Below are 27,448 nucleotides of genomic sequence, written 5' to 3' on the forward strand. Positions count from 1 at the left end.
TCCGCTGCCGCCTGGCCAATCGCAGAGCAAAAGGCCGTAGAGCGGGCCAATCGTTTAAATATCCCTGGGCATCGCTTAAGGGCGAAGGAAGCGGGAGGTGAGGGGGCCGCTGGTTTGGGCCCGGCTGCGGGAGATTGTCGCCTCAGCGTCCCAAGATGGGCGCCGCTGAAAGAGGTGGGCGGGCCCGCTCCGACGAGTTCCGGGCAGGGGGTGGCGCAGGAAGGAAACCCCCCCCGAAGGCGAGGGACCCTAATTTCGGAGGCGGGAGGGCGACACCCATTTCCCCCCTCACCCCATTCCCACGTTCTCCTAACACCTGTTGCCCCTCAGCTGATAGGAGTCGGGGTTCAACACCTCCGGGGTGGGGCTGGGGGTCCACAGGTTCCCGTTCCCTGTGGTAATAATGCTTTCCATATGGCTCTCCCCTCGCACGGGAGCGAGCAAAACCGCCGAGTCTCTTGGGCTTGCTGTTCGGAAGGTCGGCGGTTCGAATCCGCCCGACGGGGTGAACTCCAAACATTGCTCCGTCCCAGCTTCTGCCAGCTGGACTTCACCATCCAGGGGTCCTTTACCTTTTTACCTATGTAAAACAGCGGGGCCACATCAGCCCCTATCTGTATAGAAACACAGCTTAGTCGTCTGTGATGTGAGTTATCTCTTAAAAGCATCAGATTCCCCACCCTCGTTCCTATCTGGACATCTTCTGATGCTGTACCACAGTGTGATCTAATTTAACATGGTTATTTTTCCTTTTTTAAAAAAAAGACCTAACCAACTTTGAAACGACCCAGTAAAGATAAAAAGGTAAATTGGTAAAGAACCCCTGGACGGTTAAGTCGGGTTAAAGGCAACTGGGGTTGCGGTGCTCGTTTTGCTTTTCAGGCTGAGGGAGCCGGTGTTTGTCCGCAGACAGCTTTCCTGGGTCATGCGGCCAGCATGACTAAACCGCTTCTGGCGCAATGGGACACCGTGCCAGAGCGCACAGAAACGCCGTTTACCTTCCCGCCATAGCGGTACCTATTTATCTACTTTCGAACTGCTAAGTGGACAGAAACCAAACTTCCAATCAACACGAATACTGGGTTGCCCAGTATTGTATTTGCAGTCGGTATCCGTGAATGGTTGCTAATACAGTGGTATTAAGTACTTAATTTGTTCCGGAGGCCCGTTCTTAACCTGGAACTGTTCTTAACCTGAAGCACCACTTTAGCTAATGGGGCCTCCTGCTGCTGTCGCACCGCCGGAGCACGATTTCTGTTCTCATCCTGAAGCAAAGTTCTTAACCTGAAGCACTATTTCTGAGTTAGCAGAGTCTGTAACCTGAAGCGTATGTAACCCAAGGTACCACTGTAATGAATTTATTGGAGGGGAATTCTGCACCACACATCCCTGTAATTCATCTCTAGGCATACAATCTGACTCCACACTGGCAAAGTCAAGAGAGCTATATGTTAAGTCTATCTAGTATGGTATAAGTGTCTGTGGATTTAAACAACTTCATCAGATATGGTGAGAAGGGCCCTCATCTAGGAAAACACAAGGTGCCCAAGAAGCACATATATGTGACCATTCTGTTGCATGTCTTTATTGCTCTTGCCTGTGAAGTGCTGGTAAATAATTATTTTAACTTGTTTGATGACGCAGATGAGAAAGCCACTCTTAGAGGAATTTTGTTCTCTTAACAATGCACAGTTAAAAGGGAATCAATTCCTATGGCTATTCCAATTGTGAGTGCTTACAATAAATACAAGATTGATTCCTTGCCTTCAGGTAACTAAACATATGATAAAATGCTGCTGCTTTTATCACATCGGAAACAAGCATTTTTTCATTATATTTGTAATAACATGTATGTTAGCAGTATATCAATATAAGCAAGCTTTCATTGGTTGCATGTGTTTTCTCTTTAATTTGTGCCTTTACAAGGTATCTTATGCGTATGAATAACACTTGCCTGCGAATGAGCCCCACTGAAGTCATTTGCACTTAATTTTGCGTATATCTGTATAGGATTACACTGGGAGGGGAGAAGCTCATGTTCTTAGAAAACTGAGCACATAGTGCTGTCCTGGTTTTTGTCTTGGCTTCCTCACTTGGCACTAATCTAAGAGAGTATATTTGGCATTGCTCTGAGAGATCTGTTGCTTGCAGCTCCTTCCGACAGGTTTTGACAGTGGCTATACAAAAACAAGTATGCAATTGCAACATGATATCCCAGAACTGGTTCACAGGGCTCTAATATAGAGCTTATATATACTTATATTATATACTTATATTATCTGGCAAGGTTTATCAGATTTCCATATATTTGAGAACAGAATGCATCCCAAATTAGGTAGTATTTGAACAGAGTTTGTTTCAGAAACTGGAAATTGACTAAAAGTTTGCAGGCCCACCAATATTTTTCTTTCTTAAACCATTTATTTACAGTATACTCAGAAATATTTAGTACATCACAATGCAAATATAGGAGTTCACCAATGTTTTGATACCCAAAGCGGTCTATATCATTAAAACAATGCATGCAAAAGCTAAACTAAAATGGTCACAGTGGCATCACAACCTTTATCATTCATCAAAATGTATTTTAGTTTTGGCTTCCTACTGCGTGTTACAGACCCAACAAAATGCTATGTCAGGGATAGGGAGCTGCTTTTGTCAGGCCACATTTGTCAGAAGGGTGGGGCCACTCACCTTTCAGTCACCTGAAGTTATTATTCCAAGCCATGCTCTCCTGATTGCGTTTTTGCAGCAAGGCTGACAGCTGGCATTGCTTAAATTTGTCAGTGAATTATTATTATTACTATAAAATGATTGACACACCACTTAATGCCCGGTTGGCAAGTGCAATTACTTTTGGCAATAGTTGGATCTACTCAGGAATGCAAACGCCTGGTGAGAAGGAACAATCAGGAGCACACACTGAGCTTTATGTTCCTGTTTCTTCATTGGCACCCAAAACTATACGAGTCCCACATCTGATTGGTGTGAATGAAAATGGCCTCACCGGCCAAATTAGGCAGCCTTGGGTGCTTAATTTGACCTGCAGATTCCCTACCAGCATGGTTAGTGTTGGGTAGAAAAAAAATACTTTTCATTGCTGTTTCCAAAGGGCTTACAGCTGGAAAAAAATAGGAAAGACAATTGTGAAAAGACCAGATTCTTACATTTGGATGGCATGCAGCCTGAAGAGAATTGTGCAATCAACCATCATATTACCTTTTTTCTTTCTAGTAATCCCTCTAAGCATCAAAAAAAGGAATCTGAAGATAATAAATCGATCATTAAAAGAAGCAACACTACGTCATATTCCTTCCTGAATTGTCTGCAATATCATACCAGGCTGACAGAAGAAACACATGCTACATTTTAAGCTAGTATTTTACATACATTTGTAATAAGATGAATGATAAGGTCTAGACTAGAGAGTTATTTTTAAAATGTGATAATATATTTTAAAAAAATATGTTTTTAATTACTAAACTTGATACTCCTATAGGGGTTGGATCTTGACCTCTAAACGCCACTTTCCCTACCCAACAAGATTGGTGAGAATGTTGGTTCGTCATGGGCTACTGCAGTGGTAATAAACAAATAGGCCTGCCAGTTCAATTGCTGGAGATTAATGTATGCATTATGAGATAAATGGCAATTTTGCACCCATTATTTCAGAAAACTTGATTTTGATGGAGATTAAAAAAACATTGTTAAGTCCTTTTTGGGTCCTTGATAGAAGATTTTGTAGCCTTTTTTATGCAAACACATTCCCTGAAAAGCCATAATGTTTCATCTCTCTTATTTTAATAGAATGGGTCAATGTTGCCAATGATCTCCTGACAAAATGTAACATAGATCTGCACGTTAGCAATCTTTCTGACTGTGGAGCTAAAGTGTTTATTCATCTTTATGAATCGATATTGGGAGAGACAGTGCCAGGTAAGAATGCATGCCTCCTACAATGTCTTGGTTTTCTAGGGTAATTTTTTCCCCCTGTTGTCTATGTATATTTGAAATAAATAGTAATGCTGTGAGATTTGGATTTAAATAGGCATCATATGTTCTATATCCAAGAGCTTCTAATAACAATGAGAAATATATACGAATACACACACACACACACAATTGTAACGAAACACAAATGGAAACTGCTTTAAACTTCTTTTTAACAACATTGGCACAAGAAAGCACTGAACGATTATACACAATCCACTGTTATATAGATTTCTGCCAACTGACTCATGGGGTCTGTGCAGACTTGCTCTCAGATTACATGAAAAGCAGCTTATATCGTATACCGTTCTGTGAAATAATAGCATGATGCACTCCTATTATTTTATAGATGTCATAGCCACACCTCTTTGCCCTGAAGATGATGCCCATAATGTGCAGGCAGTGATAGATTCTTTGGCTTTGGACTACTTGCAGATCAGCTTATCGCATATAACTGGTGGGTACCTATCATTTGTGATCTAGTTGAGATTCCTGCATTGCAGGGAGTTGGACTAGATGACCCTCAGAGGCCCTTCCAACTCTACCATTCTATGATTGCTATTGAAAAAAAATTAATAATAAAAAATTATATGTACTTTTATGGTTGGTGCGAGCAATAATTTAATTATGCTGGATGTATGTAAGTCTGACAGTGCAATATTTATTTATTTCATTAAGTTCATTAACCTTTATGAATTCACTTAAGTATAAACAAAAGTTCAAAGTGGTTTACAAAAAGATAAAATTGAGAAAAATTTCCTAAAATTTAAAGTACTAAAGCAAATTAAGATACATATATCCCCATTGCCTCCTGAACCTGCGGTATATAAAGAACTGCAGTCCAGGTTCCTGAGGAACTCCATGTGACTTGGTTTGGGAACCAACAGAGCATATTGTGGGCAAGGGAAGAAGAGATGGGGGGGTGCTTCTGCAATAACTCGGTAGGACATAACCCTGTCTACTTAGGGAGCAATATTTAGTCTCTGTATGAACTTAGCAATTTCCTCCTCCCACATTTTTAATCAATGTTTTCACTTACTGGAAAAGTGTGACCTGGGCTGCAATCCTAAACACACTAGGGAGTGCGTCTCTGTGCTTCTGCGTAAAAGCGCACAGGGGATCATGCTGCTTTTCCCAGTAAGACAAATTGATAGGGCATTCCTAAAATCTAGGAAGTATATCCGACTTACTGAAAGATTTAGGACCTAAATCTTTCATTAGTTAAAACACATTCAGAGGGCAGTATCCCATGAAGGAACAAGGATTTTGTTAGTGCATGAAAGACATTTGGGACACAATACCAGTTGCATTTCTTTCTGACTGACTCTTCCCTATATCAGCAGTTATCTAAAGAGGAAATGTCACTGCTTTGGATACTGGGTTTGTTCATGGATCTCTATGGTTAGCACCGTGAGGAGGGTCAAGCCCCCACCAAGGCATACAAAAATACTTATGTCAGAAACAGGTTATCCCTCTCCTAGCAAAACAATTGCACCTTGTTGGGGAGATGGAGCTTACAAGAATTCTTGGCATGCAGGATTGTGCCCCAAGTGTTCTAATGCAGCTCATTAAACAAAGCCACAGAGTTGACATTCCCTGCTGCTACCCTTTCCTTCCATTTTAGAACTGTGAGTCAGAGGTGAGATTACTTGAAACCTGTTGTGAGTTTCCTTTCCAACTCTATGCTCCATGGAGCAGCCGCAGATGCTTTCCAAGGGCTTCCAATTTTTTTTTAAGGCATTCTGAGGGATTTGGAATGAGAAAGGAAAACATCCTCTGCATGATTTTCTCTCACCGTGAATTTCCCTTTACTTCATCTAATCGTAATGAGCAGAGAGAACAATCCACAACACGGCTCGCTTTATGCCGACTGTTGCATTAGGCTAACAACAACAACAACAACAACAATAATAATTTATTATTTATACCCCGCCCATCTGGCTGAGTTTCCCCAGCCACTCTGGGTGGCTTCCAATCGAGTGTTAAAAACAATACAGTATTAAATATTAAAAACTTCCCTAAACAGGGCTGCCTTCAGATGTTTTTTAAAGAGAAGATAGCTGCTTATTTCCTTCACATCTGAAGGGAGGGCGTTCCACAGGGTGGGTGCCACTACCGAGAAGGCCCTCTGCCTGGTTCCCTGTAACCTCACTTCTTGCAATGAGGGAACCGCCAGAAGGCCCTCAGCGCTGGATCTCAGTGTTCAGGCTGAACGATGGGGGTAGAGATGCACGACTTTGAGCCATTTGCATGGAGCCCAGCCCATTCTCCCAGTTGTGAAAGGCATACACTACCCATGTCCCCCCCCCCCCCCGGCATTCTCTGCCAATCTATTAACACTGATTTTTCTCAAGGAGAGAACATTGTGAGAGGAAATAAGGAGTCCATCAGAAATCTCTTGGAAATATTTGATGGCTTGCTCGAGTACCTGACAGAAGAGATCAGTGAGACGGCTTCTCAGAATGGCGGTGAGAGTAGGGGCATAATCAATGGCATGTACTTCCTCTGCGCAGATAGCGTATTCTGTTTATTTGTATGTAGTAATATCACTTTGCATCTAGAGGGATATTCTTAAAAAGAGAGAGCACTTTCAATGCCTTGCTAGGCATCAGTATGTTGGCATAAAGTGAAAGGACTTGCAGTGCCTCTCAGTCACTGTCAGGTCAGGCTGTAATTACAAAAACAAAAAAATAAGAGCATAGGAAATAATAGAAAAGAAAGAAAAAGCTTATTATTAGTTATTAAATTCATATACCGCCCTGTACCCAGAGGTCTCAGGGTGATTCACAGAACAAAATCAAAATATAAAACCACAAAATATGGAGTAAAACAATGCTAAATTTCTTAGCAAGTAGTTTTTATTTAACAATATTGGTTGCAAAGCAATCAAGCCTATCAGATTTAAAGCTCAAAGTGGCTGGTACTGGACGAAACTGGGTTTTTACAACAGTGCCAGCACACCTTACATAAACAGACAGTGCATCATATAAGCTTCTGTGCCAGAATAAATATTTTGCTGCGTTAGTCATACGCTGACCGATATGCCACTGCAGATGTGTGGGCTGAGAAGGGGATTGATATTGTTACCCTTGCTCATAATAGTTTTGTTTATGAACAGAAGATCTTAACCAGAGGGCTGAAGATGAAGTCCAGACTACCGGTCTTGAAGAGGAAGAAGGTGGTGTTCATGATGTGCCAGTTCCCTCCCTGACACTTCCGTCTGCCTCGGGGTAAGGCAGGTTCATAGTTCCCTCAGCTTCCCAAGTCTTTACTAGGTTGCAAAGTGTGCAACATGTTAGTACCACTGTTCTCTGCTTCCATAGGTGAGGCAGTGGTGCAGCTAGGTAATTTTAGACTATGGCCTTTTGATGACCATGGGCACCACTTTAGTTGTGAAGCATACAGTTAACACCTCTCTTCTTCTCGCTCCCCACCATTGCTTGCTCCACAACTGCTTCTGCATTTCTGATATGTTAGTGTTTCTCAACCTGTGGGTCCCCAGATGTTGTTGGACTACAACTCCCATCATCCCTGACCACTGGTCATGCTGGCTAGGAATGATGGGAGTTGTAGTCCAACAACATCTGGGTACCCACAGGTTGAGAAACACTGAGAGCCTCTGCAAGCTGATGGAATGCACTGAACTCAACGTTTCTGCTTGGTGTCTCAGAGAGGATATTGCTGCAGGTTTCTTCCTCCACCGCAATGCCATGACATGACATTGGCTCTGCAGCCAATGCACTGGTGCAACTGATTGCCAGATGCTGTCCCCGTTCCCAGTTGCGAAGAATGGTTAAACGTAGTTGTCACCTGGGAAAACGCATTTTCTCCAGTTAATGTGGTGTCATAGCCGCCTTCAGTTGATAAACATGTAGCTGTGATCCTTGGCGTTGGAAGTGTGCGCCTCTCAGCTAGAAGCACCACCTTGTGGCCAAGTCAAGTAAACAAATTTACTTCCTTGCATTCTGTTTAGGTCTTCTCGCTCGTCAGAGATAGACGTTCCATCATACGAGGTAGACGGTTCGGAATCTACAAGTGAACTCATTAAGCTTGGCGACACTGCTTATTTGTTTTCTCTAAGAAATGAAGGTGAGTTCAAGAACACACAAGAGCAGCCAAATCTGAGTAACTGAATGTCTGCCGTGCGGAGACCACTTTAAATAGTTTCTTTCCTGTGCAGGCATTTTCCCCGCAAACAAAAACTGTTGGTATGCAGCAGCTTGCTACAGGGAATTGGCAATTTCTCTCCCCACATTCACAAATTACTTGAGATGAACAGGCATGAGACAAACAATTATGAAATCTATGGTTTGTTGTAATATATTCTAGCGCAGTAGTAAAAAACCAGAAGAGTCACAAGGTCAGTCATTCCCACCAGCAGATGGAATAAATTGTAACCCTTTAACTACAAACACAAATGAAAAATTCAGATTGCATTTTTTTTGTAGATCCTAGTGTCAATTGGAAGTTGGTACTCAAGGATCAAAATAGTGTAAGAGGTTGAACGAAGTTTGAGATCCCCACCAATTCTGCTTATTAGCATACAATTGAAACCAGCATCTTAACGGCCTGAAACATGAAGCTGAGAGATGTAATTCATTTGAGTAGTCTATATAACTCCACAAGTAACTAATACTTGAAATCAACACATTTGGCAGGCTATAAATAAAAACACCCATCTCTGCTGCAGATAGTATTAGCAGAAGTACGGGGTATAATGTTATGTCAGATTCATGCAACAATATGCTGAGTCACAAGGTTATGTGGGAAAACCAGTGGTCCCTTTTGGCCCCTCTTTTGCGGGAAGATCATATCTTAATCGTCATTTATGGAAATACTGCTACTTGCTGACTTGGAATTATTGTAAATTCCCGACTTCCAGAGTTCATTGCTGGGTTTGGACTCATCCAGGACTTATTTACACACTACCGTCTACATTTCTCTGTCAATTTCTTTCTCTGGGTTCTTGGATATTTTGTGATTAAATAGAACGAGCTGGTTGATAAAAATAGTAACTTGCTGGGGTGTTAGTCAGATTCCACACTGAGTGGTTGATTGCCGTATTTTTCGCTCTATAGGACGCACCCGACCATAGGACGCACCTTGTTTTAGAGGGGGAGAACGTGAAAAAAATTTCTCCCCCCTTCCATTTCTCCTGCCGCTTCGCTGAAGGGGCGCTGCGCAGAGAGCGGAAGAATTTTTTTCCTTGTTCTCCCCCTCTAAAACAAGGTGCGTTCAGTGCTTTCAAGGTGCGTTCAGTCACCTTCAGTGAAGGCAACCCGAAGTCTTGCTCTCCTGGCTTCAGCAAAAGGAACCTGAAGTCTGCGGAGCACAGCGGGAACTCGCGCTGCACTCCGAAGGCTTCAGGTGGCTATCCCTGAAGCCTAGAGAGCGAGAGGGGTCAGTGCACACCAACCCCTCTCGCTCTCCAGGCTTCAGCAAAAGCAACGCGAAGCCAAGGAGCCTGCATTCGCTCCATAGGACACACACACATTTCCCCTTAATTTTTGGAGGGGAAAAAGTGCGTCCTATAGAGCAAAAAATACGGTAAATTACTAACTTACTAAATATTTTTAGTTGTTGGATCTGAATTTAAACCCATCAGTTTTGAACATTTACACTGGCTTTTGCATGTTCCCCAAACCTTAGCATGCATATTTTTGAGATATTGTTCAGGACCACAATACCACAAGGAACACCTCTTCCCAGATGAACTGACCTGGACCCTGCAATCATGATCTGAGGCTGTTATTGGTGTGCCTCTTCTGCGAGAGGTCTGGAGGGCAGCAACACGAGAATGGGATGTTTCTGCGGTGTCTCCCTGCTTGTTAAATGCTCTCCCAAGGGCGGCTCGCCTGATGCCTTCCTTACATATATTCAGGCTCCGTGCAAAAGCATTCCTCTTCTCCCAGGCCTTTGGCTAATTAAACAGTCTGTGACCTTTAAAACTGGGGGAGATATTGTTTTGGTTTATTATTCTGGTATGTATCTTTGTGGTTTTTATATTGAAAACCGCCCTGTAATCTTTGGATGGAGAGCAGTGTACAGTGGTACCTCGGGTTAAAGACTTAATTCGTTCTGGAGGTCCGTTCTTAACCTGAAACAGTTCTTAACCTGAAGCACCACTTTAGCTAATGGGGCTTCCCGCTGCTGCTGCTGCCGCACCACAACTGTGCGGTTTCTGTTCTCATCCTGAGGTAAAATTCTTAACCCAAGGTACTATTTCTGGGTTAGCGGAGTCTGTAACCTGAAGCATCTGTAACCTGAAGCGTATGTAACCCGAGGTACCACTGTAGAAATTAAATTAAATAAATGTTTAAGGGTACTTACAATATGGTAACTTTCAGGATCACTCACTGGGTTGAACCCAAAAAGTGCCAGGGGAGCTGTCATGCTATGGGGCTTACCTGGCTCCTCCTTCCTATTCCTGCTCTCAGCATCCACACATATATCCCAAGCTGCTCCTGAGGGTTAAAAGACCTTATGAAATCCAATGGGATGAAGCACTGGGGGCTGCAGCATGGTGGAATTGGCAGGATTTGCTATGTGCAGGATTCCTTGCACAAGGTGCCAACCTAATATTTTATTCTCTTTTTCTGCTCCCTGTTACAGCAATAGTCTGTTTGGATAATACATCTCCTTTGTAATTAGCAGTGAAATAGTCAAACACAAATGTTTGACTCGTGCGCTCCTTCTGCACGTAGTCACCTCCAAATGCTGCCCTTAAAATTTCAATTTCTTACAGAGTTACCTGCAGAAAGAGACATCTCGAAGATTACAAAACCTGAAGATCTTGTGGCTTTTGGGGGACCATCTAGTGGCAGAAGGGCTCTTGTCAGAGAAACTCAAGGTGAGTGTATACCAAAGAACCTCAGAAATATATATTTAAAATATATTACTGGCCTTTTCTTGTGTCCATTGTATTTTAATCAAGTAAGGGTACCCTTTCTTTTACCACCTGGGTTTGATCTTTCTTTGGTGATCTGGTGGGGGAAAGAGAACTGCCTTAAGTTTGTTACTATGTTTCATCTTACCTGTACATCTTAGGTAAAGGTAAAGGTACCCCTGCCCGTATGGGCCAGTCGTGTCCGACTCTAGGGTTGTGCGCCCATCTCACTTAAGAGGCCGGGGGCCAGCGCTGTCCGGAGACACTTCCAGGTCACGTGGCCAGCGTGACAAAGCTGCTCTGGCGAGCCAGCACCAGCGCAGCGCACGGAAACGCTGTTACCTTCCCGCTATAAAGCAAGTACAGTGGTGCCTTGCAAGACGAAATTAATCCGTTCCGCGAGCCTCTTCGTCTAGCGGTTTTTTCGTCTTGCGAAGCAACCCTATTAGCGGATTAGCGCTATTAGCGGTTTAGCGGCTATTAAAGGCTTATAGGATTAGCGGCTAAAAGACTATTAGCGGCTATTAAAGGCTTAGCGTATTAGCGGCTACAAGGCTATTAGCGGCTTAGCGGCTTAGAAAAAGGGGGGGAGCGGAAAAAAATCGGAACACTTGCAAGACGTTTTCGTCTTGCAAAGCAAGCCCATAGGGAAAATCGTCTTGCGAAGCAGCTCAAAAACGGAAAACCCTTTCGTCTAGCGGGTTTTCCGTCTTGCGAGGCATTCGTCTTGCGGGGCACCACTGTATTTATCTACTTGCACTTAGGGGTGCTTTCGAGCTGCTAGGTGGGCAGGAGCTGGGACCTAAAGACGGGAGCTCACCCCGCCGCGGGGATTCGAACCGCCGACCATGCGATCGGCAAGCCCTAGGCGCTGAGGTTTTACCCACAGCGCCACCCATGTCCCACATGTTTCATCTTACCTGTGCATCTTATTCAGTTAAATAAAGCCATGTGTGTGAAAAGTCTGGATGGGCCAAGTTGATAGGACCTGTGGGGGAAATATCCTAAGCAGTTCTATGAAATCCCATAAAGCACTTGCTTCCAGCATTGGGCCCAAAATTTCTAAAGGAAACTTCCCAGCGGAGTGATTAATTATAATGATTATATGCCCCCCTTTTTTTAAAGTACATGGACTGAACCTCTAAACTGCTTGTCTTTCCTAAGGAACAGCCATATCTGCTTTGTCGTCTAAGGAGCAGCTGTGTTCTAATGCAAAAAAGCTTGGGGAACCAATCCGCCCAGCTATTCCTTTGCAGCCACCATTCCAGCCTTCCGCATCCAGGCCCTCTTACCTAACTGAAAGAGGCGCTGGGAGTTCAGGCAGACGTTCGCCACCGCCGGCTAAACCTTGCAGACTTGCGTCCTCTGATGTAAGTGCTGAAGCTTCCTTTGTTTCTATTAGTATTGTCAGCCTTTGTAGAAATGTATTGCCTTGGGATCCTTAATTTGAACTGCTTCCAGGTTAACGCTGCTAGGCCTTCCTGTGTCCAGGAAGCTCAATATGTACCGTATTTTTCGCTCTATAAGACACACTTTTTCCCTCCTAAAAAGTAAGGCAGAATGTGTGTGCGTCTTATGGAGCGAATGCAGGCTGCGCAACTATCGCTGAAGCCAGAAGAGCAAGAGGGATCACTGCACACCGATCCCTCTTGCTCTTCTGGCTTCAGGTATAGCCACGCAAAGCCTCTTGAGTGCAGCGGGAGCGCTCCTCCCTCTTCACTCAAGAGGCTTTGCGTTGCTTTTGCGAAGCCTCTTCAGGGCAACGGGAGGAACGCTCCCCCTGCCCTGAAGAGGCTTGGTGCGGCTATCCCAGAAGCCAGAACAGCAAGAGGGATTGCTGCTTTCACTGCGCAGCGATCCCTCTTGCTGTTCTGGCTTCTGGGTTTCAAAATATTTTTTTTCTTGTTTTCCTCCCTCCTCCAAAAGCTAGGTGCATCTTATGGTCTGGTGCGTCTTATAGAGCAAAAAATATGGTGTGTTTCGCTTTCAGAACAAAGGTGGAAGAGTGTATTTCTGACTGAGTTACAGTACGCTGTCTAAGCGTGTTAAACCACTACCACGCCTGCTGATTTAAGATAAAACTAATATATAAGAATCATGATAGAGTCCCAAATGCTGTGTTTGAAACTCCCATTGTTCTAGACACATTTTGCAACAGGGAATTTCATTAGCACATGCAGTTTCTGAGCACTGGGCGCAGTACTGCACCTAAGATTTTCAGATTAAAACTGCAGAGTAGAAGGAAAGGAGGACCTTTTTCTGCCTCCCCAGTTCCAGCTACTTTCTGAAGACTGGAGAAGAGACCCTCTTAAGAATATTAGGGGGGTTGGGCAGAGGAAAGACTAGACCATGTGAAAAATGAACATAAGATTTTAGCTGCAGTTCATTCATTTTCAGCTTTGTATTCTTGTTATAAAAAAGCACGCCTAGACATTCCATTGTTGGGCCCACAACCTAGGTTTAAGGTGCCATTTGGCTCCTAGCTTTAATATCTCAGTTTCTAACACTGCCCAAATGGTGTGGGAAGAGGCACATCTTCATAGAGAGTTCCTCTTAAAGCAATAGGTCATTTAGGGGATATAGAAGATATTGTTTGAACAGGACATCAAAAGGCAATGATTAATCTACTAGCAGTACCAAGGAATGAGATGACTAGTAAATGGAAGTAAGCCAAAGCCTTTCTAATTGCACAAGGAGAATCAGGGGTGTTCTCTGTATGCTGAAGCAAACTCAGTTGGTGTCATATCTGGATGGAAGAGAAGGGATGAATAAGGTGACTAACCTGTTAGGAGAATTGGCAATCATTTCACTTACTTTTGGAGTGTGTGTGTCGGTCATAATATACCGTTGATGCTATTAGCTATTTAGATGAGAAATGACAAGGCCTACACCAAATGCAAAGAAATTTTAATGTGGTGTTAATACATCTGGTTATTTTTACGGTTTGGATAATATTTTATGCACAAGCAGTGACCATTTTGCAGGTGTTTGATTGGCATGCGACTGTTGACGCGCACGATGACCTGGAATGCAACCCTCATGCAAACAGGGAGTCGCTCGTATATGCATTAAAAACAAACAAGCAAGCAAACGCCGCACAAAATTTGCATGTCCCACTTTTTTTAACAGCCTGCAGAGCCCCTTGGGGAAGAGCCTGGAACTCTCTCAAGTGACATCCTTTCTTTATCCACAATCACTTCCGGTAAGAACATTCCTTGAGTTATTGAAAAGTGTAATCTTGATATCTCTTCTACTAATCTAATTAAAGCTACTGACATAGGGAGAAACAGACTTTTGAAAAGTGCTTGTAAATCGGCTACCTGTGGATCTTTCTTTCTTTCTTTTTAATGCACTCTGAAAATGTTCTCATTTTCCAGGGAACATCACTGTATGCTTATGTTCAGTTTCATTTTTCACCTTCCCAAGGATACTTGGGTAGTGAAGTTTTTATAATGGTATGGCGAATTCTGTTAGAAACTCACTTCCCGCAAAGAGCTCTGCATTATCCCAAAGAGACTTTTCAGCAAACCAGAAGCTGGTCCCACTGAACTCAGTGTCTGTACTTTCTTTGGCAGATTATATAGGATTGCATTGTAAACCAGTACAGTGGAACCTCGGGTTGTGGACGTAATCCGTAACGGAGGCACATCCACAACCCGCAGCGTTTGTAACCTGCAGCGCCGCGTCTGCACATGTGCATGACGCGATTTGGCGCTTCTGCACATGCACAAGCAGTGAAACTCGGAAGTAACCTTTTCTGGTACTTCCGGGTTTCCTGTGGTCCGCAACCTGAAAACACGTAACCCGAAGCCGAGATCCCACTGTACTGATGTTGCTGCAACTCCCATCATCCCTGGCCATTGGCTGAGGCTGATGGAAATTGGAGTCCAGCATTTGGAGGGCAACATGTTGGTACACTTTATCACTTTAACACACAGTTTGAGTGCACCATTAACAAAGGTACCAATTCTTGTTGGACAGAACATTTGCTTACCTTTCACCTTTAAGCCTTTCTTTTCCCTGCTCACCTTCTTGGGTAATTACATCACTGAACTAACATTAGCAAAAAAAAATTGCTGAACAGAAACCATTCTAGAAAATGTGATTAACCATCCTGTGATAGGCACAGCCCGAGAAAACAAATTGACCCCCCACCACGCTTCTTATTTGGAGATTTGTGTTATGTTTACAAGTTAAAATTATTGTTGACAATGATTTGTGCAGAAAAATCTATAGAAGTCTTCACGTGGAGGTAGTTTTACAAGTTACTAGTCCCTGTGTTAGGGACGTGGATGGTGCTATGGTCTAAACCACAGAGCCTAGGGCTTGCTGATCAGAAGGTCGGTAGTTCGAATCCCCATGACGGGGTGAGCTCCCGTTGCTCGGTCCCTGCTCCTGCCAACCTAGCAGTTCGAAAGCACATCAAAGTGCAAGTAGATAAAGAGGTATCGATGTGGTGGGAAGTTAAACGGCGTTTCCGTGCACTGCTCTGGTTTGCCAGAAGTGGCTTAGTCATGCTGGCCACATGACCCAGAAGCTGTACGCCAGCTTCCTCGGCCAATAAAGCGAGATGAGCGCCGCAACCCCAGAGTCGTTCACGACTGGACCTAATGGTCGGGGATCCCTTTACTGTGTTATCCTGTTTGCATATGCTGTGACAAGTGTGTTTAGTTTTTTGGGACTTGGGTTTGTCTCTAGTTGTGTTTATAAAGAAGTGAATTATGTAAACTAATTTCTTGTGGCTTCTGCTGTTGGCTCTTCCAGCTGTAGATAATGAACCTGCATCTGAAACTGGTGTGAATGAAGAAGCTGATGAGCCAGTGCTAGAAGACACCATAGATGATGCAGGAAAGGTAGCTGTTAATTCATACCCTGTTGGGTGTAGATACATGTTTATATAGGGACACAGGTGGCGCTGTGGTCTAAACCGCTGAGCCTCTTGGGTTTGCCAATCAGAAAATTGGTAGTTTGAATTCCCACGACAGGGTAAGCTCCCGTTGCTCTCTCCCAGTTTCTGCCAACCTAGCAGTTTGAAAGCACACCAGTGCAAGTAGATAAATAGGTACCACTGCGGCAGGAAGGTAAACGGCATTTCTGTGTGCTCTGGCTTCTGTCACCGTGTTCTGTTGTGCCAGAAGTGGTTTAGTCTTGCTGGCCACATGACCCGGAAAGCTATCTTTGGACAAACACCAGGTCCCTTGGCCTGAAAGCGAGATGAACGCTGCAACATCATAGTCGCCTTTGACTGGACTTAACCATCCAGGAGTTCTTTATCTTTTACCTTACATGTTTATAGTATTTGAATTATAGTACAGTGGTACCTCTGGTTGCAAACGGGATCCGTTCCGGAGCCCCGTTCGCAACCTGAAAGGAACGCAACCTGCGCATGCGCAGGTCGCAATCTGCCGCGCTTCTGCACATGCGTGAGTGGCGAAACCCAGAAGTAACCCTTTCTGGTACTTCCGGGTCACCACGGGATGCAACCTGAAAAGACGTAACCGTTCAAACGTAACAAGAGGTATGACTGTATTTGAACAGTGTGATGCAGCAGCAAAAAAAGCTAACACTATACTAGGTTGCATCAACAGAAGCACAGTGTCCACATCAAGGGAAGTAATAGTACCACTCTTTTGTGCCTTGGTCAGACCACACCTGGAATACTGTGTCCAGTTCTGGGTACCACAATTTTAAAAGGATGTTGACAAGCTGGAACTTGTGCAGAGGAGGGCGACAAAGATTATAAAGGGTCAGGAAACTCAGCCTTATGAGGAACAGTTGAAGGAGTTGGGTATGTTTAGCCTGGAAAAGAGGAGACTGAGAGGATAGCCAATTAAATTCTTTGCCCGAGGTACCACTGTAAATGAATATCTTTCTTTGAAGGACTGCTAATGCCCTAATATTACCAGCAATTCCATTTGGCAGCCCCTCAGTATATGGTGTGGTACTCACTGCTCAGTTTTAACACCAGGCATTCTCTTTAATTTATTCTTGACTTCTTCAGTGAGAGCTTTTCCCCTCTCCCTCTCATCTAAAAGGAAAGGAATGAGAATGTTCCATACACACCAGCTCCTTGCTTTGAGAAGGACAGGTTGCCACAGTTTGCAACAAAGCAAAGCACAAGACCAAAACAAAGGAATCTGCTTCCTGGGAAAAGGTATGCACTTCCTAGATCGTCTGAGATCCTAAAGGTTTGCTTGCATTGTTTAAGACAGAGGTGGGGAACTACCAAGATTATTAAGTATGAGGTAGTGAGAGAGAAAAGGAGGGTATTTGAAGTGCTGATGATCTGGCTCTGTTCCACTTAGGTTCTCTCCAAGGGGAATGTAGTCCTCAACCAAAAAAAAAAAAGGTTATTTCCTCCTGTCTTAAAACCTCAATATTTGCCTCTTCCTCCCAAACCAGCAATGTTATCAGCAGCATAAGGTGATACATGCTAATAACAGTTGTCATATTCTTCATTTATTTCCTCAAAAGCCCATTCATCCAACCTGGGCACTGATTCTTGCAATGCAAGTTTTTCCGCCCTCATCAGAGGGAATAGCATGTCACATATGTAGCTAAATATTTAGGGAGGCCGGTGTGAACCCTGGGGTCCATGTATGAACTCTCATTGTATCGCTGCCAAGAGGAACTCCTGGGAATGCTGTCCGAGTGCTGCTGAAATGAGGTCTTTGATAGAAAAAGCAACATTCATTTTCAGCCTGTTGACCCCATGTGGTTTCTCAGCCAGAAAGAACGCTCCATCACAGACTCGCTTGCAGAGGAAGCATCTTCACACCAAACGGCAAAGGAAAAGATGTCTGAACAGGAGCTGAAGGAGATGTCGGACAAACTGTCCCGCCGGATGAACGAACTAGAAGGAGTAAGTAAGCCCCATCTATTCTTGACAGCACCTTCTCCCAATATAGTGCAGCTCTCCTGTTGTCGACAACTTGTGAGAAAACCTAGTTAGAGGGGTGGGATGAATTTAAAATCCTTTAGTAGCCCCTGGTATCCAAGGGCCAGATGGGAAACCATTTGGTGTCCACCCTGGGCTTTACTAAAGGTAAAGGGACCCCTGACCATTAGGTCCAGTCGTGGGCGACTCTGGGGTTGCGGCGCTCATCTTGCTTTATTGACCGAGGGAGCTGGCGTACAGCTTCCGGGTCATGTGGCCAGCATGACTAAGCCGCTTCTGGCGAACCAGAGCAGCGCACGGAAACGCCGTTTACCTTCCCACCAGAGCGGTACCTATTTATCTACTTGCACTTTGACGTGCTTTTGAACTGCTAGGTTGGCAGAAGCTGGGACTTAGCAATGGGAGCTCACCCCGTCACAGAGATTCGAACAGCCAACCTTCTGATCAGCAAGTCCTAGGCTCTGTGGTTTAACCCACAGCGCCACCCGCGTCCCCGGGCTTTACTAAACATTCTAATAAAATCAATATATGTAGCATGTTAGGTGAATTACTCCTTCCTTGTATTGACTTTTTCCAAAGAGAGGCAGTCCAGTATTAAAACTGCTACCCAAAATAATGAGGAGTTTAAGGACATAAGAGCCTGCTGGATCAGGCCAGAGGTCCCCCTAGTCAAGCATCCTGTTCTCGCAATGGCCACCCAGATGCTTGCAGAAAACTCTCCTGCAGTACTCGGAAGCATTCCTGCCTGCATTTTGTAGTAGTACTGTAGCAGCACAGTCCGTTCTGCCACCTTGTGATTCTGCCAACCATTCTGCCGCATGCATAGACCAGGCTGCATTAAATTCAAGCAAGTTACCGCAAGGTGTCAACCTTGGTTTTGGTAGTAAATATGACACTATCCATATATTTGAGGCCGGAGTTTTCAGACGGATGTTTTGAACGCCCTCCCATCAGATGTCAAGGAAATAACCACCTGACTTTTAGAAGACATCTGAAGGCAGCCCTGTTTAGGGAAGCTTTTAATGTTGGATGTTTCGTCGTGTTTTTAACATTCTGTTGGGAGCCGCCCAGAGTGGCTGGGGAAACCCAGCCAGATGGGCGGGGTATAAATAATAATATATTATTAATTATATTATTATTATTATTATTATTATTAACAGTTAGCACTAGGTTGTGCTATTGGAATGCATTTTTGACAGATGGGGGGAATCTCTTTAAATGACAGATGTTAAAGCATGCTCTGGGCGAGCAAAGCAAGGAGGAGGAGGAAGAGTCATCAGCCGATGAAGATAATCTTTCTCAGCACAGCGATAGCATCATGGATTACCGCCAAAGGAAACCGGAATCGGGTAACAGTTCAGAGTGTTAAGTTTGACAACATCCTGGTGACCTGCCCCTTTCTTTGCCAGGTGATGTGCGCACTTTGTGGTGGGTTATACTGCCCTCTTCTGGTGAAAGACAGAGGATGCAGATGGCCACAAGAGGGGCAGCATAACCCACCAATGCTGTGTGTCCCAACACCTTAAAGAAACGCCCTCCAGGCGAAAACCAGCTGTTCCTTCTGCATGTGCATTTGGACTTCCTTCAATAAATTGCAAGCCTGCTGCTGAGCCTTGATTGGCAAAGTGTGGATCCAAGGCCTAAAGTGAAAGGAAGGAATGTTATACTGGAATATGAGGCAGTAGAGTATTTGGTCCCAGAGAGTCCCACTGGCAACTGAAGGGCATTCACCGTAAAGAGCTGTCACTCCTCTGTGGCTCAGCTGGCTCACGATGTTAATATGAACCATGGCTTAACATAGGCTTGCCATACGTCAGGAAAATCCCTGACATGCCCTGGTTTTTGGGTGTAAAAATGACATTGAAGGGAATTTTGCCGAATTGGCAAAATGTCAGGGAAAACCCAGATGTATGGCTACGCAATAGAAAAAGCAGCAGAAACCGCTCTGAAAGTTTAAAATCACAATTTTTGTGAGTTTTTCCTAAAAAAGCTTAACAATTTTGGTGGGTTTCTTAAAAAAATAAATAAATCTCAACAGCTTTGCAGGTGTCACGAATTTTACTTTTTGAAAGATGGCAACCCTAGCTCAACACAAATTCACAACTGTGTGGCTCCCTGAGGAAGTACAGCTGCTTTGACCCTCCTTCAGCTGTGCTGAATTGCTACGAGCTAAACCATGGGTAGGCAAACTAAGGCCCAGGGGCCAGATCCAGCCCAATCGCCTTCTAAATCCGGCCCGTGGACAGTCCAGGAATCAGTGTGTTTTTACATGAGTAGAATGTGTGCTTTAATTTAAAATGCATCTCTGGATTATTTGTGGGGCATAGGAATTTGTTTATTTATTTCCCCCCCCAAAAAAAAAATATAGTCCGGTCTGAGAGACAGTGGACCGGCCCCCTGCTGAAAAAGTTTGCTGACCCCTGAGCTAAACTATGCTTTGGCTTAGCATGCTGTCCAAACCCAGGGACATGGTTTGCTTTGTTCCAATGAACAAACCTCATTTCACAGCTCATGGTTTGTCTGGTGCAAGACAAACCATGAGCCTGGGTTCAGACAACAGGCTAAGCGAAGCCCTGGCTTAGCTTGCAGCAGCAGGACCAAAGGAAGAGCAAAGCGGGAGTTAGCTTTTCTCTGCACTAAGCCAATTTGGCTTCACGTTACATGCGAACCGAATAAGAGCGTGTCTGCAAGCGCCTCTCGTTTCTGCTGCTGCTACTAGAAAGGCTCAGAGCTGGTTTCTTTTGCAGGTGTGCTACGTTTCGGAAGGGCACCCAGCAGACGGCGGTCACTTTCTGCTTCACCCCCTCCGTCAAGCCACCACCTAACCCCTGAATCGGGTGGTGCACTTTGGAAAGATGTACGAGGGCCAATGGGAAGAATGCGCGACCGTGTGCAAAAGGAAAAAGACCAGAGGAAGTTAAGAGCAAAGGTAAGGGCAGCAGGATTGCAAGATGCAGCCTTCTGGGTGAACGGCCAATAGCCTCAATAGGCATATCCAACAATGAAGAGCCTTCCCAGGTCTCTGGCACTAGGAATACAGATAGTTTATCTGCTTGCTCAAAGGGGAGGTTGTAAGGTTTTCTTTTTAAAAAGGGGTGGGTGGGAAGCATGCCCAGAGATCTCTTGTCTGCTTCAACATCCACCCTGTGAATTTGCTAGAGTTGTGATGTGACACAGACACCCTGGAAAACAAGAGGCATTCAATTCTGTTTTGGATTTGTTATGCGGCTTGAGCAAAGTGCTTTGGCACTTATAATCAGCTTTCTAGCCTGTACTTAAGCAGCCAAGTAATAAAACAGCTTAAATAATTCTTCAGCTTTTATTTCTCTGATGTGCTGACTTCTGATGCTTTCCCTTATCAAATACCCTCTTCTAAACTGCGTCAGAGTTTGACTGGCTGTTAATCTTTGCCGCCGTGTTTCTGGATTGTTTGGCTTTCTAATTTCTTGAAAAGGATCTTATGCCCAGATTAGCATTGCAAGACCCAGCCCAGTACAGGCAAAGGTTTGTTTGGTTCAGGCCTTAGCAAAATTCCTTCCCACATCTGATGCTTTGGGGGGGGGGCAGGGGGGTCCAGTGGGCTGCAGCCTCCTGGTGCTGTTAGCTGTTAAGTAACTAGCTCTTTGAAATGTTCATGTGTGCCAGCTTGGTATTTTTTAATATATACGAATTGGCAACGCCATATGCATTAACATTCCCAATATTAGCTGCAGGAAACATAACTCTCACTTTGTGGGGAGACACATTCAGTTTCATTGTGTCAATTGCTTTGTTTTTATGGGTTGTACCCAGTGCTCCATACCTGTAATTCTGCTGGGATTATAAGACTTGCCCTTCCTTTACCACCCCACAGTCTACTCCAGGGGGTTCCCCCAACCCCTGTGGAGCTGATTTTGAAGGTGTGCAGGGGGAGGAAGGGGAACCTCAGGTGCACACACACAAGTCCATTGGGCCAACAGAACTGCAGTGCCGGATATATTTTTGCTGACACGTAACGATGCAAGCACCATCCTGCAAGCCTAAGCCTCTACCTCGTGGCTGTTCTCTGCACTGGTGGTATTGGGCTTAATTGGTGTGAGTCATACAGGGGCCATACCCTTTTAAAGGGATGCGGGTGGTGATGTGGGTTAAACCACAGAGCCCAGGACTTGCCGATCAGAAGGTCGGCGGTTCGAATCCCTGTGATGGGGTAAGCTCCGGTTGCTCGGTCCCTGCTCCTGCCAACCTAGCAGTTCGAAAGCACCTCAAAGTGCGAGTAGATAAATAGGTACCGCTCCGGCGAGAAGGTAAACGGTGTTTCCGTGCGCTGCTCTGGTTCGCCAGAAGCAGCTTAGCCGTGCTGGCCACATGACCCAGAAGCTCCCATGACCCACGGAAGCCGGCTCCCTCGGCCAATAGAGCGAGATGAGCACCGCGACCCCCGAGTCGGCCACGACTGGACCTAATGGCCAGGGGTCCCTTTACCTTTACTTTTTTAAAGCTCTACGTGGTTTGGGACTTGGGTACCCTGCATTCCTCTGCCTATGCATTCAAGCTAACCTTTTTTGGGCCTCCTCTCAGTCCCCCAGCCTTCTGAGAGGAGAGTTGCAGCAACTGGCGAGAGCTGCCCTGCCTTAGCTGTGCTGCGTTTTCCTTGGGGAGGCTCGTCTGGCAGCTGTGTTTTGGGGCCGGTCTATTTTCCCAGGCCTTGAAAAAACCCAGACCTTTTATTCTTCTGTGAAGCTTTTATACCTTTTATGTTTGGATTCTGCTTTGGTATGTTGACTTGCTGTTTTTATATAGTTTAATTGATGTTTAGCTGCCCTGGGAGTAGAAATGTGGAAAAGTGGCATAGAATGTTTTGCTAAATCGACACACTTGTTGTGGACATTGACCAGGCTTTGTTTTTTGCCTTCCAGCTCTTGACCAAAGCCTACGAGGATGAATTAAGAGCTTACGAGGCTTGTGAGAGATTCGAACTGGCAGAGCTGAAAGCCAAGGCCAAGGAAATTGTAAGGGGGAGCAGAATAGAATGAAGGAGTTGGGGTGGTTTGTCTCTCTTGCACTGGTCTCTGAATTCCTGGGATGTGAGGGTGGATTTCCTCTCTTTCAAGGTGCATAGAAATGCTCCTCTTCCTTGCTCAGAATCCATTTGCTCTACAGGAAGAATTTGGCCCAGTCCACGTAAATCTCCTTACAAGTAGCCAGTGGCTATTTTTGGAAATGCTTGCCTTTCAGTAACTTGTTCTTCGTGTCTGTCTGCATCTAGGAACAAAAGTACAAGGAGAAATTATTTAAAGAACCTCCAAGAGCCTTGCAAGCAGCAAAGATTTATTCTAGAAAAAATGGTCCTCGGAATCCCAAACTCAGCCAGTGGATTTCAAGAGGAGGGTTTGCAAAGCCAAAGAAAGCAGCTCCAAGTAAGAACTACAGAGAGCTCCTTAGTAGAACGCTTGGCAACTTTTAAAAGCGTCGGCTGAAGGCCAAGAATACTGGCTTCTTGCCTTATGACCTCCATATGTCTAGACTTGTGTAAGGGAAGCAAATTCATGTACCAGTTTCTAACCAAGGGCACACAGCTCATCCCAACCCTTTCCCAAAAGCCATCAGAGAAGCCAAGGCTCCCACCACCACACTCCTCTCTGCTCCAGGAGCTCTTCTGAGTTCAGTGTAGTCACTGGCAAGGGTTTGTTGCTTTAAAATTAAGCGCCCAAGCAACATATGCCAGCCGTGCTTATACAGCTTGATGTTCTTCTGAAAGATACTGAAAGCATCTGTGCCAATATGGGCAAACCTGTTTTTCTCTGCTCCACACCTGTAGCTGACTAGGAAAACAAAGGCTGCAATTGTGGTGGTCGCCACAAGAACGCTGGGAGAGGATGCTGTCAAAGAAAAGAGCACACTCCATAAATTGCATTCTCACTTTTCAACTTGCATGTTCTCCATTTGCGGTGAAAAGCCACAGTCCAAGCGACTCCCAGCTTTGTGGGTCAAGTGTGACACCTGCAATAAGTGCGCAGCTCCCTATTTTGAGGTATTGCATGCAGCAATATGGTATTTAAGAGACTAATTACACATTACATGCACATGTCTAATAGAATCTGACAGCTTTTTCTTTTTCTTTTTAAGGGAAAAATAGCTTTGAGACAAAGCACAGACATGGCAATGTGAGCCTGGGCTTAATTTTTCCAGTGCCCACCATTTTTCTGTGCAGCGTTTGTTTCTTGCTGCAGCAAAGTAGCTAGTGGCGTTACATGCATGGAACATAATAGCTTGGTCCTACCCACACTTTGGGGCAGTGATTTTTCTTTTTTCCTTTTTAAAATGTGTGAGAATTTAACAATGCCCTCCCTCCATACATATTTATTCTCCAGGGGCATAGACCTGCAACATCTTCCTTAGACAAGATGCTGACAGCTTGAGGACTGGGACCTCAGGCTATGCCGCCCTGCCCTTGTCTTCCAGAGCCGGGTGGCTGACACCTGCCTATCTCTCTCTTGCAGTGAAGGTCAAGGAGAATGACCTCTTGCCTCTGCTCTTGGAGGATTTTCCCCACCTACACATTTCCCGCCCTGTCATGAACAAGATGTGGCACCAGCAGCTGGCACAGATAGACCATCTGAAGTCAACTGGCAGTAAAAACAAATTCAAACTGCAGAGTGAAGTGAGTTACTCTGCTCAGGCCAGGGAGGGTCACAGTCTTTTAAAGATCAGGTGGGGCTGTGTGTACCAGCCATATTAGGCTCCAATCCTATGCATGCCTTCCAGAGGGGTGGGAGAAGGATTGCTTTTGAGTAAATGTACATAAGATGGCATTGCAAAATGTGCTTCTGCTTAGTTTTTCTTCACTGCAGGACTGATAAGGTTGTAAAGGGGGGGGAGGGGACTTTTCCGGATTCTTTCCACAAGGAGCTAGTTCTGATGAGATGAGGAGTTTGGGGCATAAAAGAGATGGGAAGCAAAGAGGGAACCGGACCACGCAGCTAGGTACCTTTGTGGCAGAGCTCAACTAACTCCTGCTGTGGCGAGAGATGAGAGAGGGTGGCCGGAGGAAAGCAGAAGGGGATTTTAGAGCGGCATGCGCCTTTCCTCTTGGAAGCGGATCGGCTTTCCGTGTGACTGCCTTCCTGCTCGCAGAGGGAGACAGAGCATACAGAAAGAGTTTCTGAGAGAAACTGTAGATCCAAACATGATGGGTAAAAAAAGGAGGAAGGGCACTTTTTTTTTAAAGTGTTACATGAGTTCATTATAGTATGCAGAAGATTGACATGTGCAAAACCAATATTAATCAGGTTTCTTTACTTCCCCCCACTTTTAGGCACTAGAAACATTGAAAAGGCATGAACTGCTTGTTGACCTCATTAAGAAAGAGCAGGCTCATAACAGGAGACTGGTATGTTCAGAGACCCTGCAGAAGGTGGGGCTGGTTAGGGCACCAGCTTGGGACCCCAATTTTTTTTCTTTGGTGGGGGGGGGGACTACTGCACTTGGTTTTGTAGGTTGTGAGTTATTTTCTCAGAGCAATGCTTTCAAGTTGGGCGAGCCAGGTCCTCAGACACCCCTAATTCTGCTGGGTGAAGCATATTGCCACACCCTCATCTAGTTTCGGGATTTACCAATTGCTCAGCAGGACATTGTGCTTGATAGTCCTGCAGCAAATGGGAGTGAAAAACTGGACAGCTGATCTTCTGAAAAACGGCCTTCCCTCCTAAACTCTTTTGTCCAGCTATAGTTCCTCTAGAAGATCAAGAAGTCAATTCATCTTTTCTGGTCGCTGCACCTATTTCAGAAAATAGTTAATACCTTCTCTCTTCTCCTTAGGGAAACTTGAATTGTTTCTCGGTTTTTGTCTTTAGCAAGAGTTGAAGCAACACATTAATCGGCAGAAATGTGCCCAGAACAAAATGAAGGAGAGACGACAGCAAATTGTCCGAGCCAAAAAGTACTACCAGGATTACAGAGTTCAGCTGCGGGCAAAGATGATGAGAGCCAGGACACGTGAGGAACGTGTAAGTTGAGGGAAACCTGCGCTGCAGGAGGGGGGACTCCTGGTCTTCCTCCCAGGAAAGTCCAGCTGAGATTCTAAGGACTGTATTGAGACTGCGGGCCAGCTTCCATGTTTTCCAACATGCTCTGATCGCAGCTGCATAGCTCCTCCTTCTCCATGGGCAGCTCTCCCACCACTCTGGTAACTTAGGAATGTCTTCATCACACGAGTAGGCTGCCATCCTATGGATATTTCTTGCACTAGGTGTGCTGGTACTGTTGGGGTTGTGACACCAGTTTGCAAGGTACCACACAATCTAGCTTACCCATTCCTTAGCAGGGTGAGGTGAGGCCTGCCCACTGGAGAGCAGCTTTGTGATCGTGATAACACATAGATATTTCCTTTGTAATCTCCTTTGAGATTAAGAGCTAGGGGAAAACTTGTCAAGAAAGTAAAATGAATTGTGACTTTGTTAACTTTAGTTCCTACACTACTTTGAGCATTTCAAAGGTGCCTTTTAGGAACATGCAAATGCACTTTCACATAATGAACTATGTAATCACCAAGTCTTATTTAATCAGCTAAAAAAATTATTACTTGACACGTTGTAGCTACTGATCCATGGCCAAGGAAGCAAACTGACTTGCGCGCCTGTTGCAAAGCAGGTTACGTTCCCTCGGAAATAATAGGTTTAAGCGCGACTAGCTTTCTTCACTTGGTCACCTGGGCTGAGGTTTTCTTGAACGGAGCTGTTCTTATGTGTGCGGGTGCCATGTTTTGTTTGGCAGATATTTAAAAACCTGTTTGAAGAAGGCTTGGAAATTCAGAAGCAGAGACTGCATGAGCTGAGATCGTATGCCAAGGACAAGCGAGCTGAGCAGAAGAGAGAACATCAGGCTGAGCTAGAGGCCATGGAGTGCTACTATAAGGACCAGGTAGGCTTGCTTCTTCCTTACAACACAAGGATAAACTAACGTTCTCTTCACCTAATTAATTTGTTTTTCTTGCGCTCTGCTTAGTTTTCAATGCTGGCAGAAGCTGTTTCTGAAGAACGTCGAGAAATCCAAACCAGAGAGAAAGCACAGGCAACAGTAAGTCTTATTGCTCTAAACTTTCTGTCTTGTTGATCAACCACTGGACCAGTGTTTCCCAAACTCGTCCAGCTGCAGTTGGACTACATCTCCCATCATCCCTAGCTAGCGGGACCAGTGGTCAGGGATGATGGGAATTGTAGTCCAAACCCCCCCCCAACCACTGGACTCCGAAGTTTGGGAAACCTTGTACTAGACTTAATCCTAATGTTTTCTTTCAGACATTAAACAAAGTGAAACGTGAGCTGAGATCAAAGATGGAGAAGGAGATTAAAGAACTGCAGGACATGATCACACGTGATGATGATGATTCATTCTTCCGAGAACTGGAAGCTGATCGCCTAAAAACCAGACTCCTAGTGGCTTCCTTTCAATATAGCAAAAACTACCAGTTCCTTTAAGTGTTGGAATGCCTCTTATTTCTGGCAAATATGCTTTTTATATTTAAAAATGATACTGGGCAGTACGCAACCTGAAGTATGAAGTTAGTAGCTTGTTTTGCTGCCCAGAATCCATAGACTGTTACAGTGTCATGGAAATATTGAACTGATCTTTTCAAAATGATTTTTTAAAAAACAAGACTTTTTCAATAAAGGTTACCTTCTCAACCGTCAAAA

The 27,448-nt window shown here is 44.7% G+C and overlaps 1 protein-coding gene across 3 annotated transcripts; it reads left to right on the plus strand.

Annotated features, from left to right (window-relative positions):
* On the plus strand, nt 1-27,448 carry CEP95 (centrosomal protein 95). Of its 3 annotated transcripts, none has more exons than XM_082212430.1 (22): nt 1-174; nt 3,808-3,936; nt 4,340-4,447; nt 6,345-6,458; nt 7,109-7,220; nt 7,964-8,079; nt 10,736-10,840; nt 12,041-12,246; nt 14,006-14,078; nt 15,641-15,729; nt 16,912-17,030; nt 17,603-17,738; nt 19,000-19,123; nt 20,522-20,703; nt 22,673-22,765; nt 23,023-23,173; nt 24,257-24,417; nt 25,072-25,146; nt 25,610-25,762; nt 26,529-26,675; nt 26,760-26,831; nt 27,053-27,448. In XM_082212430.1, exons 1-22 carry the CDS (start codon nt 156-158, stop codon nt 27,230-27,232), a joined length of 2,664 nt encoding a protein of 887 aa, XP_082068556.1. In that variant the 5' UTR covers nt 1-155; the 3' UTR covers nt 27,233-27,448. The 3 variants fall into 3 exon arrangements, with proteins under 3 accessions (XP_082068556.1, XP_082068555.1, XP_082068554.1); XM_082212429.1 differs by lacking the exon at nt 1-174 and adding an exon at nt 1,691-1,770 and having other exon boundaries at nt 7,112-7,220; XM_082212428.1 differs by lacking the exon at nt 1-174 and adding an exon at nt 1,698-1,770.

This window comes from Podarcis vaucheri, assembly GCF_965113315.1.
Source record: "Podarcis vaucheri genome assembly, chromosome: 2".
Classification (NCBI taxonomy): domain Eukaryota; kingdom Metazoa; phylum Chordata; class Lepidosauria; order Squamata; family Lacertidae; genus Podarcis; species Podarcis vaucheri.

Coding starts and splice junctions, on each gene's coding strand:
- CEP95 (XM_082212428.1), top strand. CDS start 1,713: ATGGCTATTCCAATTGTGAGTGCTTACAATAAATACAAGATTGATTCC. Junction 12,247..14,005: donor GCAGACTTGCGTCCTCTGAT/GTAAGTGCTGAA, acceptor TTTTTTTAACAG/CCTGCAGAGCCCCTTGGGGA. Junction 20,704..22,672: donor AGAGGAAGTTAAGAGCAAAG/GTAAGGGCAGCA, acceptor TTTGCCTTCCAG/CTCTTGACCAAAGCCTACGA.